Source organism: Polychytrium aggregatum (assembly GCF_025602895.1).
Source record: "Polychytrium aggregatum strain JEL109 chromosome Unknown BJ171scaffold_47, whole genome shotgun sequence".
Lineage (NCBI taxonomy): Eukaryota > Fungi > Chytridiomycota > Chytridiomycetes > Polychytriales > Polychytrium > Polychytrium aggregatum.
Window position 1 is genome coordinate 104,035 of NW_026516249.1, and position 12,532 is coordinate 116,566.

At 58.0% G+C, this 12,532-nt stretch overlaps 3 protein-coding genes across 3 annotated transcripts; 2 read left to right on the plus strand and 1 right to left on the minus strand.

Moving 5' to 3' along the window:
• Positions 1-1,586: 1,586 nt before the first annotated feature.
• Positions 1,587-5,714, plus strand: BJ171DRAFT_585972 (uncharacterized protein; the record flags this gene model as incomplete). Its single annotated transcript, XM_053114390.1, has 6 exons — positions 1,587-1,822; positions 2,525-3,707; positions 3,881-3,922; positions 4,058-4,216; positions 4,339-4,407; positions 4,626-5,714. The coding sequence occupies 6 exons, from the start codon at positions 1,587-1,589 to the stop codon at positions 5,712-5,714; spliced, it is 2,778 nt and encodes a 925-aa protein (XP_052962836.1).
• A 1,412-nt stretch (positions 5,715-7,126) lies between these two features.
• Positions 7,127-10,723, plus strand: BJ171DRAFT_585973 (uncharacterized protein; the record flags this gene model as incomplete). The annotated part of the gene is made up of 8 exons (XM_053114391.1): positions 7,127-7,666; positions 7,916-7,997; positions 8,169-8,354; positions 8,487-8,611; positions 8,868-9,355; positions 9,682-9,943; positions 10,194-10,500; positions 10,695-10,723. The coding sequence occupies 8 exons, from the start codon at positions 7,127-7,129 to the stop codon at positions 10,721-10,723; spliced, it is 2,019 nt and encodes a 672-aa protein (XP_052962837.1).
• BJ171DRAFT_521432 (uncharacterized protein) lies at positions 10,502-12,233 on the minus strand. The gene is made up of 3 exons (XM_053112476.1): positions 12,137-12,233; positions 11,550-12,052; positions 10,502-11,359 (listed from the first exon to the last, which is right to left on the minus strand). Exons 1-3 carry the CDS (start codon positions 12,164-12,166, stop codon positions 10,885-10,887), a joined length of 1,008 nt encoding a protein of 335 aa, XP_052962838.1. The 5' UTR covers positions 12,167-12,233; the 3' UTR covers positions 10,502-10,884.
• Positions 12,234-12,532: the final 299 nt, after the last annotated feature.

The following is a 12,532-nucleotide window of genomic DNA, read 5'->3' on the forward strand; positions in this document are numbered from 1 at the left end:
GGTGGCGAGCGGGATATCGGCGGGTCGCTGGAGGGGAGCGTGTGGACGGAAGTTGGATCGCGACGGCGTGCAGGGAGGGTGCTTGGCCGAAGGCGGGGGGGGAGGGCCGGTGTCGATGGCGATGGCGATGCAGACGAACAGCTGAGGCAAAGGGCGGAACCGAGTGAGAAGGGCAGCGACCAGGGGTGCGGATGGAGTGCGGATGGAGTGCGGATGCAGTGTGGATGCAGTGTGGATTGGAGAGGCACACACACACACGCGGCTCGATCCGGCTGCAGCCATCTCCTGCGCCACGTGGCGGAGTGTCCGGGCCTTGTGGCCGGCGGAGCGGCGGCTGGCAACTCCGCTTGGGCGGAGCAAGCAGACGAGAAGCGGGAAGGGCGCCGGACAGCAGCAGCAGCAGCAGCAGCAGCAGTGGGGCAAGCGTGCTGCCCGAGCGTCTTGATATGCATCGCAAGGCATCGCAAGGCATACATCGCAAGGCATCGATTGCAAGGCATACATCACAAGGCATCGATTGCATGGCATCGATTGCATGGCATCGGTCGCTTGGCAAGTCCCAGACATCATGCCAGAGGGCCCACCTTCGGGACGGAGGGAGTCATTCAAGCGCATGCTGGATCCGTCGATGCTGGTCGCCTGGGGCTCTCCTGGGGTGCATCATGGCAGAGGATCCACCGTCCGTGCAGCCCCGCACGGGCAGTACATCCCACATCGAAAGAGTTGCTTGAGTCACAGCTTGCCGCGCAATCCCACGCCTTCTTGAGCCGGCGTTGATCCTGCTCCCACCGTCCAAGACAATCCTTCGATTCCAGGGCGCCATCGGTATATTCACCTTGATTCTCTCCATCCATCCATCCATCCACCCGTCCATCTTGATCCACCTTGATCCTCCTCATTCGTCTCGACTACTCTTAATCCTCCTCATCCACAACTGGCCAATTGGCTACTGCCGCATCGATCGCACTCCACCCTCGCCCGCATCTTGGAACAGCGGCTTTGGACTCTCTGTCCACGGCGGTTGTCCCCCTCGCTCTCGATCCAATCAACGGCGTCCAACCAGTGTCAGCTCTCAGACATCTCTCAGTTAACTCTCAGACAACTCTCAATCAACTCTCAGCTAACTCTCAGACAGCTCTCAGTCGACTCCCTCACACTCGCCCACCTTCTCCCTCTCTCTCCCACTCGCTCTCCCGTCCATTCATCCATTTGTTTCGCTTATTCATCTCTCCATCCCTCGATCATCCTCTCCCACCCTCCCCGGTCCCGTGCTATCGTCTGCGTCCCCTCACGCGCTCTCTTTTTATCCAACCCCTCCCGCCCATCAGCCACTCTTCCTCCACTTTGCTCCTCTTCAGCACAAGAACGTCGCGGTCGATCCCACCGCGACCCTGCCGCTCCCGCCAACGCCGATCACTTCATTGCCGCTTGGCTGTCCACTTCAACCGTCGGCCCCTCATCGTGCCCTGCTCTCCCCTGGCCCTTCTTCCCGCCAACTCGCCTCTGAGGCACCAGTACCAGGCTCGTCTTTACCTCCTCGTCCTGCCTCCTTCCTCCCCCACCCCCGCTCCTCGATCGGGCTTGCCATGCTCGCTACCACCGCTCCCTCGCCTCTGGCGCGTTCTTCGGCCGACGGCGAGCCTTCTCACCTCCTCGATCCTTCGCAGCCCGGCACGGCGACGTTCAAGGGCTCGCTCAAGCCTGCTTCCCTCGGCGCCCCCCTCCAGCTGCATCGACCAGCGATCAACAAGGACGAGTCCTCGGAGGCCTCCGAAGGGCCAGATTCAAGCGATTCGCCTGCGGGACTGGTGCTCGCCAAAAGGTATGTGGCCGCTGTCTTTGACATCCCGATTCTGGCTCGGGGCCGGCTTTGAGATGATCAAGCAACGCATGTGTCCGTCATCGACCAAGCGCTGGTCTCGTCGCTCTGGCTGATTCCTCCTTTGTCGCTCATTCCTGCTCGTCCGATCTATCGCCTGGATGTCCCTTGATCCTGATCTGCGATCCCTGGCCCATGGCCATTTGATCACTCCGATTCGCTGCTTTTGTCTTGTTTCACTCCATTCGCCATGCCGTTTGCAAACCGGTGTTTCTGGTTCCAACTCATGAACCGCTTTGGGCTCAACCCTGGCCTCTTGACCCATCCTCTCCCTGTGCCTCCTCCGTCTCCGATCAACCCGTCCACCGATCCAACTTCCCCGCTGTTTGAATGCATCGATGCGTCATCGACTGCGATTGCCCTTGGCGCTCACCCACTCTCATCCATTGCCCTCCAATCACATTCCCCGCCAAACACCGCGCCATCGTTGACTTGATCATGCCATGGATCGCGTGGCTGCTCTGGTGTGATCGCTTATGCGGTGGATCGCATGGATTGCCCTTCACTTGACTCCACCCTCACCGCACCATACTTTCCCGGCCGTGCACTTCCACATTGCACCTCCCCCATACACCGCATTCTCCATCCCACCATTGCCTCGCACCGCCTCGACCTCGACCTCGACCCCGCCTCGACCCCGCCCAGCTCTCCACTCGTCTCACAACTCTCAAACGGCCAGGCCCTCGAGGACGATCGCTCCGATCAGCTCGCTCTGCCGGTTCTTGCCTCGGCCCAACCCCATCACATCTCTCCACCCGTAGCAGAGTCTGAGGACCATCTCTCGGCCGAGCTCTACCATGGCCATCCCTTCCAGAGCCACAACTACCTCGGAGTGCACTCTGCTGGAGCCTGGGACCACTCTTGTCACAGCCAGAACCACAACCTGGACTTTTCCGCAATGGACTATGGACCCAACGGGATCTATCCCACCCTCGACTTTACCGAGCCCTCTGAGCTCGCATACGACCCCAGCACCATGGCCCTCTACCACACCAACGCCGACCATGCCGACCACCTCATTGACTACCCCGAGGCTTACAACACGTCGCTCTCTCACATCTGCAGCACTCCCTCTGCCGTGTCAGGTCTCTATCCGCACTCGTACCGCACCGCTGCCTCTTCTCTGCCGAGCCAGGTCCACTACGGCGACTTCAAATCGTCCTTTCTGATCACAGGCCACAAAGCCGGCTATGGTGCTTCGGCTCTGGCCGTGACGACGCCGTTAGCCAAGCGGTCCCGCGGACGGCCCTGCAGGATCCAGGTCACCAAGACCTCCCAGACTGCCTCGGCCCCCCAGAGCCTTCCGGACACACCGCTCCTGGGCTCGCCCACGGACTCGATCTTGGCGACGCCCGACTCCACTCCGGCTTTCCAGTGGGGCTCGTCCTCCGGCCTCCCCCTCACCCAGAAGCTGCAGCCGTTCTCCACTCCCATGCGCGAGCCCTACCAGCCCTTCGGCAGCCACTTCCCGCCGTCGCTCCGAACCACTCCGGCCAAGAGGGCCGCTGCCCACGAGCCCGGTCTGAAATCCCGGCTGGCTCCTGTCAGCGGAAGCCAGGCCGTCACCCGGCATGGCGCCAACAAGAAGCTCAAAGTCGTCCCGCTCTACACCGAGGCTAACTCGCAGAACCCAATCGCCCTTGCGGCCGAAGCCACGTCCCCGCCCGACTCGTTCCAGTCGCCTTATGAGATGGCCGGTCACGACTACGGATCATCGCCCGTGGAGCATTCGTCCCGATCGGCAAGCGGCCTGGCCAAGGGCCTGCGACACTTTAGCCGTCTGGTTGCAGAGAAGGTGCAAAGCAAAGGCATCACGACGTACAACGAGGTATGCGCGATCTTGCCGCACTTGCCGGAGCACTCGCTTGATCCTGCAGCAGCGCTCATGCGATATATGCACAATACTCCGATCGCCAGCGAGGGTGCAACGATTGACTGACCAAGCCCACGAGTCGAGCTCATTACTGATTGTGTTGATCCTTTCCCGGCGCATCGCTGCAGGTCGCCGAGGAGCTCGTCGATGACTTTGAGCGTCAGAACGGGGTGGGTACCAGCCGCAAGAGCCCAGTTGATCCTCTGGCTCTGCAAGCTGCGGGTTCATGTACTTTTGCATTCGCACGGCGCCTCCGCCAAACAGCAACACCATCCTCACCCGCACCATCCGTTTGTCTCCAACAGCACAACTGCGACCAAAAGAATATCCGGCGGCGAGTCTACGATGCACTGAACGTGCTGATGGCGCTCGACATCATCTCGAAAGAGCATCGGGAAATCAAGTGGGTGGGGCTGCCCGGCGGACCCAGAACCAACGTGCCGAGGGATATCGGTGCAATCAAGGTGAGCATCGCTGCCCACATGCCTGGGCAGCAGCTGTTTGGGCTCACACCGAGTACTCTGAATGGATCGGCAATCGCTGTGATTGTGTCCTGACGTCAGAGTCACTTTATCCGCGGATCCAGAAACGAATCCAAGACTTGAGGGACAAGATCGTTGCCGAAGAGGTGCAAATTACCAAAAACATGAAGAATGTAGGGCTGGCCCGTTCTCTACTCTCGATCCAGATCGATGTTGGCCGACTGCACCATCCTCTCCTGCCGCGTGATCATCCAATGCACGCTCATGCCCGTTCGCATTCGCATTCGCATTCGCATTCGTCATGTGCCTGTTCCTGGTCTGACTGTCCTTGGTCTGCTTTGGCCTGTCGTGTCACTGATGCTGCGATGCTGACCATGTTCTCCATCCGTAGAAAATGCGACTCGAGGCGCTGATCCAGCAAAATGCTGCCCGCCAGTCGCAGCTCAAGGAGCCGCGCCAGCCGATCCATTTGCCGTTCGTGATGGTCCAATGCCCACGCACCACCGATGTCCTCGTAGAGGTCTCGGACCAGAAGGACGAGTACTGCCTGACCTTCTCAGAGTCCTTCATTATCCGCGAAGACTGCGAGATTGTCGGCTCGCTGGTCGATGCCCATCTGGGACAGGGTAGTGGCGGTCTTATCGGCGAGTCCCTCATCAGCGATCCGACCTACTCGCTCACGCCAGTGCTGGAGCAGCCCTTCCACCAGGAAAGCGTGGCGCTCAACCTGCTCGATCTCAACAACTACACAACCACGCCCTGCGCTGTCGTCGGCTCCAACGCTGCCGAGCTGTGGGGATTTGGCGTTGGCTCCTCCGACCAACTCCCTGCGACATCGGTCTGGTCCGGCTCATGTCCGGCACCAGCCGATGCCTTGGCCTTTAACTCGGTGGGGATGATCTCCTCCCCCCTTGGCGACAGCATCCAGGCGGCATCGACGCTCCACTCCATGCTGAGCAACATCAAAGCCGACCCAGACGATGCGGCCACCCAGGCGCAGACGTACCCGACCGAAGCAACCGAGCTGATCGCCGCAGCCGAGCACGACGCTGCCACTGCGAACCTTCCGCCGGCACCAACACCGGCGCCCGTCGCCAAGGCGAACCAGCCCTCACCGACCTCCGAGACCGGCCTCTTCACCCAGCACTGTAGCCGCCGCGTCGACACCGATCCAAACCTGACACTGGCTCCGGCATGGTCGCGCTCCCGCCATTCGTCGCTGACGTTGACGCGCGAGGTCGGCGACGGCCTCTCCGCAGATCCCAATATGATGTTTTGCGAGGTCGGTCCTCCATCGTCGTCACGAGATCCCATGGCAGCCTTCCAGAACCCGGAAATCAAGGCCCACGGCTCAATCTCGAGCTCCGAAGCATCTTCATCTGCCGCCGTCGAAGCCGCCTGTGACGAATCCCTATTTATGGCCTACATGGCGCCGGTTGAGCTCCTGGGCGCCGACATGGTCTCGGAGAGCATCGAGTGAACCGACAAGCGCGACGCTGCTCATGCCGCCTCCAAGGACGGCGACTCGTGCGCCTCGGACCAAGGGCTCCAGGGCCTCCTCTACCTTTACTGTTCTTATCTGCTGCATTGGATCAAACCTCCTTTCACTTCCCCTTCCCCTTGGCTTCTCCCTCCCCCCCCTCCCGCACACAAACGCGCACCTCGTTCATATTTGAATTATTCTTTACTGTGTCATTGTCGATTCATTTCTCTCCGGTGCTGACGGGCCATGTGTGTCCCATCCAGCGCCATGGAGAGGAATGAAGCGATGGAGGGCCAGATCTAATGTGTGGAAAGTAGAGCCACCGCCAAAGAGAAGCAGTCGGGGGAATCGACACTGGACGGGCGGTGGTCTGGCTATATTCTAATGTCATATGCTTTGTTTTTGATTGTTGTTTTAGAGGAGAGAAAGAGAGAAAGAAAACGAGAGACAATGAAAAGTTGTGGGAGGGTAATGGTGTCGAGAATATCAAAGTTGGTAGATACGACAGAATCAGCGGGGGGGAAAGGGTGTAGAGTAATGCTAATATTTGTGAAACGACAGTTGATTGTATTTGATTGCAAGCTAAGCCATTGTGAATAGTGTGAATACGATTCCTTCATACAGTAGATCCATAAAGAAACGGGACAGTTCCTTCCTGGCATCAGATGCCTGAAGCCTACTGAACTTTCATAGGCTCCAGTGAGCAAGCCATGCGACTGTTTCCCGTCCTGGTTGGCAATCTCCTGTGGCGACGATCGACTGGCATTGATGTGTCGATATTGGAGTGCGGTGCATCCACTCGATGTGTGAGGGTGGTGCATTCCCTCGATATGTGAGTGTGGTGCATTCCCTCGATATGTGAGTGCGGTGCATTCTCTCGACCTTCTGGACAGCTCCATGGTTTCTCGATATCAAGATACTCTGCTTTCTCGAGTCGCTTGGATTCTCGTCACTGTGAGCACACCTAGGATGTGTTGAACTCGTTCACCGAGCACACATGAATGAGTTGCTCGAAATACCGAGCAAACCTGAGTCTCCGTGAGCTGGATGCATATCTCTTCCTCTGTTTCCAGGAGGCATTCCCAAAGGTAATCGCAATATCGGTCTCCAAGCTCTGCACCGGAGCGAGGTATCGTGTGCTTGGCGGGGCATGATGCAAACAGCGGCCATATGACCCTGATTGGTGTCAGAGTCTCGGCCAGCTGCAAATCTGTGGCTTCTTCTACCCCCGGCTGAGCGACCCGCATCGCCTTGGGTCATCGATCGTGCATGGCTTGGTGCCGGAAGCCCTTCAAATCGTCACTTCCCACGCGCCTGCTGCACCGTCCTCTCATTCTCTCTATCTTTTTCTCGCATTCTCTATCCTCGTTGCCCAACTTCTCTGCCATACACATTCACAATCCAGCAGTATGTCGGGTATTCCCGACGTCCGCGTCTCGAGCGCAACGATCGATAATGCGCGAATCCACTCACCCGAGCACTCTCGTCTCAGTCGTCAGCAAACCGGTCCCTCCGCTGGCGCAAAGCCGCTTGCAAGCGAAGGCGCTCTCACCGACACAGCATCAGCTACCGCGTCCCTCCCGAGTCTGCACGATCCCAACTCGCGGGATGCCTCCAAGAACGAGCACGGCGGCAGCACTGCCGGAATCAACAACGCCAACGCCAACAGCAACAGCAACAGCAACAGCAACAGCAACAACAGTAACGGCAACAGTACCAACAACAATGGAACCAATGATAGTGGCAGCGGCGTCGACCTCGGCCCCTCTCACACCTCCGAGACGGAGTCGATCGAAGAGATATCCCAGGAGGATCTCGAGTGGATCGCAAGCTACCAGGAGCGGGTTCAAAGGCTTGGATTGCCCCTGGATGTGCTTAAGCGAGGGCTCTCGAACCTGGGCATGTCGCCGGACACGCTTCGGCCGGTTTATCTGAAACTTGCGGTGCATGTACGTTGAGGGTATTTGCGCTTCTTGTCTCGAATCGTCTGGGGAAGGGGAGGGGAGTAGAGTTTGTCTCTGTGGTTTGTAGACACAACGCCTTTGTGGGCACAATGCCTTTGGGACATTAGCTGTTGAGGAGCGGCATCTGTGCATTGTCCTTTGAGCACTCCCACATGGCCTAGTAACGAGCAAGTGCTGATTGTGGCCGTGCGTCTCTGACTCTGGGCATTCCTCTCTTCCTTGCGTGGCCGACAGGGGGGAGGACTCGAGGATATTAGCATTCTCAAGGACTATGTCTATCTGCAAGTGCTGGAGCTCCCGCGGAACAACATATCTGGTACGGCGGTCGTGATGGCCTTCCTTCGTCGCTCCTATTGCCCTGCACATCAACAAGTCGATCCATTATGCCGGACACTCTCGGCCTCGCTGTCGCATTTGACTGACGAGTCTCGTGCACTACTCTTCCTTGCAACCACTATCTTGGATTTGGATTATGGACGGCTACAAGATTGCTCCGTGCTCAGCTCGATGCGCTACCTGGTTCAGTTGGATCTCTCCGGCAATCGGCTGTCGTCCGTACCTAGATTCGACCCTCCTCCATACAATCTCCAAGTCATGGATCTCTCGAAGAACCAGATCACAGACATCGGAGACAGTCTCAGTCATCCGTTTCTCAAGAAGCTCTGTCTCGATTGTAGGCATTGGATGGGACCTGGGCGGGAACATCACGGCGCTGGTGCTTTCGAAACTGCGACGGAAGCGGGGCCCCCTTTCTGGAGCCATAAAAGTCGTCGATCCTGATATAGCACTTGTGTTGCATTGCCAGACAACCTCGTTGAAAACATATCCGGGCTCTCCGGATGCAAGTTTCTCAGCCACTTGAGCCTGGCACACAATCGCATCTCTCGAATCGATAATCTCGATGGGTTGCCGATTGTGTACTTGAATTTGGTGAGTGAGTGCGAGAGAGAAGGGCCAAAGCCTCGGCGTTTGGAGACCGCTTCTATCGGACTGGCAGGTTCACAGGCTGCAGCGTCAGCACTGTCCACCTCTTCGATGCACTTGCCCATGATTTTGAGCGATCGGATTGCGCAGTTACGAAAGCACATATTCGTATGCCCGCTGAATGCAACCATACAAATTCTCACCCAGCCGGCCTCGGCTATCCTGGTCGTGCTTGTTACCTCTCGAACGTCGCTGTACAAAGTCCCACAACTCAGTCTCGTCCATCGCCGGCATCCACGGCCTGCCCGGGATCGAGGAACTCAATCTCAGCCACAACGTCATCGAGAGCCTCTCCACCATCGACGTCAATCACCCGTCATTGCGGACGCTGTTGCTTCACTCCAACCGGATCGTCGATCGCGACGAAATCCACCACCTTGAAGGTCTCGAAATGCTGCGTGCCTTGACTCTCGAGACCAACCCGATCGAGGACGACCCAACGTTTCGGCTCTGGCTGGTGTATCGGCTGGCACGCCTCGTCACCTTTAATGGATTGCCGGTCAGCCCCGAGGAGAAAATCAGGGCCCTCAATATCTACTGCCCGCCGCCAGAGGTCGTCGCCAGCATCCAGCACATCGAGACCCAAATGACCCAGCTGCGGTGGTATGCAAAGATCCGGGCCGTCGACTTGATGCGAGCAGAATCGCTGCAGCCGCTGGTCCTCTGCGGTCCACCCGACACTGGAAAGAGGTGAGGAAGGAGAGCGGACAGCCAGCGGTTTGCTCAAGCCATATGTGCATCTGCATCTCGTTCATGATGGAGGTGCTGTGCGCCCATACCGGGTTTGCTGAGCTGCGCCGTCAGCAACATCATATCGCAACTTCCACACTTTGCATGGCACACAAAACCATTGATGTTGCACTGCTCGCACAGTGCCGTCCAATTGACACTCACGCTTAATTTTTCTCACTTTGGTCGGTTTCCCTCGCCCCGGCATCAATTTCGATCGGCTACCCAACCATCGCCCGCCGAATGCAACCGTGTGCAACTCGTCAACGACCCTCGACTTTGAACAGGGCCCTGGCGAAGGCACTGGTAGAAATTTACCCTGATATTTACAAGCTGTCAGTCTCGTACACATCTCGCCCTCCACGCAAAGATGAGATCGACGGAGTCGATCACCATTTTGTCTCCGACCTGACGCTGCAGTCGATGCTTCTGGATGGCCTGCTCGTTGAGTGCGTTGAAACGGGAGGGCATCATTACGGTAACTCGCTCGATGAAGTCGATCGTGTCACGGCAGAAGGGAAGATCTGCATTCTCATCGTGGAAGCCATCGTAAGTAACAAGGACATGGAAAGCACCATGACGGCAAGAACCGAGTCCCAGTCCTTTCGGATGTGTGCGTCAGTCTGCCTCGTCCTGCCGAATCCTCACCCTGGTCTGCTCCACTTCTGCATGCGACTCTCCTTGAACGTGAATCCGGGAATCGCCACTGTATCTGGGAATCACCACTGTATCTGGGAATCGCCACTGTGTCTGTGAATCGCCGCTGCGTCCATTTCAATCAACCTCTGTGGCTGAACAGGGAGCCCTGATCGTCCAGCGCTCGCCGCTCAAATGCAAATATGTCTCGGTGGTCAAATCTCCCGAGTCGGGCGGAGTGGTGTCTCGGCCGGACAGCACAGACGAGCTGCCTCGAATCGATACGCCCGAGAAATATGTGAACTCATCCGAAGCTACCCTTCACAGCCTGGCCAGGCCGCCGTCTCGGTCGACGACGGCGGTATCGCTGGCGAGCAAATACACCGACCCGACCCTGTTCGACTGCATCATTTTCGGCCCGGATTTTGAGACGATACTGCAGAAGCTGTGCGAGTTCTGTATTGTCACATGTAAGTCACCCGCCCCCAGCCCCCGTTTTGCTTGCCAGACTCAAGAAACTGTGTGAGCCTGTCCTTGCGGTACAAAGAGTACACTGCCATCAACAGCATGCGCAAGCGGCGAGATTGCGATGGTTTGGGTGCACCGCAGATGCGAGTACCACGTCAAAAATCGCCAGATCAGTAACACCGATGCTTTGCAACAGATCCCGACAGCCATGCCATCCGGGGCTGATGACAGCTTGGAATGGATCGATATGGACAAGCACCCCGCGTCGTCGTGCTTGCCACATCCTTATCCTGTATTTGCTGCTTGTCGGAGGAGACGCTCTGGCGGCAAATACACCTCGACTTGAGCAGCACGTCGCAGAGCTCATGGGTAGTTCTTGGATGGGGTCAAAGACCAACCTGAACCAGCATAGCTTTGGCAAAGTCGCGCAACTCCATCAGCTCGTCCCTAAGTCGGTCGATCTTCTTGACTCCCTCGCCAAACTCAACAGTGTCCTCTGGGAAGCAGCCTGTGTTGACGTTGATGGGCGTGATCGTTCCGTTTGCACTTCTTGGAAGGGCTCGCTGAAGCCCCGAGATTGCTGCCACCAGGCGTTTGCGCACGACATCGAGGGCCGTCCGCCTCCAGCTTGTGCTCGTGGCTGCGGCGCAGACGAGGTCCCTGTCGCCGAGGTACGCCAGGACTCGGCCGAGGAGCTCTGGTGGAAGCGGGGCAAATGTGTATCGTCCAAGGGCAACTTTGTTGCCGAGAGTCTCTGCCATGATCCGGGTCACGGTGATGGAGTACTGAGCATCGTTTTCGGTATCAAAGCGGGAGCGACGTAGGAACTTCATGATGTAGTCGTCGCCATAGTATCCCTCTCTTGCAGATCAGAAGGATCCGGATGTGAGCCAAACGTCGATGGGAGGGTAGGTGCGATGCAGGAGCGATCGGAGAGTTGCAACAAGAGGATTGTCAATGACGGGTCGCCCATCGTTTTCTGCATGGACCAGGGTCGGATGCGGACCGGGAGGTGCGGGGAAGGTGCGCAAAGTCGTCGCCGGTGACGTACCCTCGACCAATGAGGATTTCCTCCAGACTTCCGTCCTCCTTGACGAGACAGCAGGCCGGCACAATGCCCATCGGGAATCGAAGCCCCAGCATACCGGCGAGCCACAGACCGTCATCCAGAACAAAAGGGACGGAGTTCCATAGGCCCCCCAGGGACTGCCTCAGCACAACGGCTTCGTCGCGGGGACCCGGGGTCAGGATCAGAAAGGCAGCGTCCTGGGTCAACAAATGGCGGTTGCTGGCGACCTCGCGCTCCGGAATCGATCGGACAGACTGGTTAAACGGGTCGACAAGGCTGCGGGGAGCAGCGTTGGGGGTGATCGAGATCGGCTGCGATAGTCCTTGGTCGAAACCAAGGAAGGTGAGGATGTTGAGGAGGTGCGGGCACACGGGGCACCAGAGGTTTTTGATGGTGATGAGGATGAGGTGACGCCCGGTGCTGATGGAGCGGATATCGACAGGCTCATCCAGACCGAGGGCCGGCAGCCGAAGCGGGAGACGGGCCTGTGAAGGAGTGCGGATGCGGTCGGGCAGTCAGGACAGGCCGCCAACGGCTGGGACGATGCTGGTGCAGATGCGGATACCGACATCGGGAAGGACTCTTGGACGGACGATCATCTGTGGTGTTGGTGTTGGTGTTGGTGCTGGTGTTGGTGTTGGTGTTGGTGGTATTGACGGTGTCTTGATGGCACCAAAGGCGGATGTGGTCGAGCAACTCATTGCCAGGGTTAGGGTTGGCTGGCTGCCTCTGCGTTGCTGGAGCGACCCAAGGAGCCGGATGGCATTCCGCCTTGCTGGAGTCGGCAACATCCGCATTTCAGCAGCGTCAGGACAGCTTCTCGCTCGAATCGAATGGCACCGCATATCGACCCCAGGCCGATCCTGTGCTGTTCATGCGCTGCTTTCATGGCTCTCTGTCCAGCGTGTACCACGACGCCCCGTGATACACTTAATTCAGGGGGGAAATGGGACACCTGCCCACAA

Excerpts from the sequence above, each read along its gene's own strand:
- BJ171DRAFT_521432 (XM_053112476.1), bottom strand. The coding sequence starts at position 12,166 with ATGATCGTCCGTCCAAGAGTCCTTCCCGAT. Across the intron at positions 12,053-12,136 it reads GTCCAAGAGTCCTTCCCGAT|GCCCGTCTCCCGCTTCGGCT; the intron begins GTCGGTATCCGC and ends ACTCCTTCACAG. Across the intron at positions 11,360-11,549 it reads GAAATCCTCATTGGTCGAGG|AGAGGGATACTATGGCGACG; the intron begins GTACGTCACCGG and ends CTGATCTGCAAG.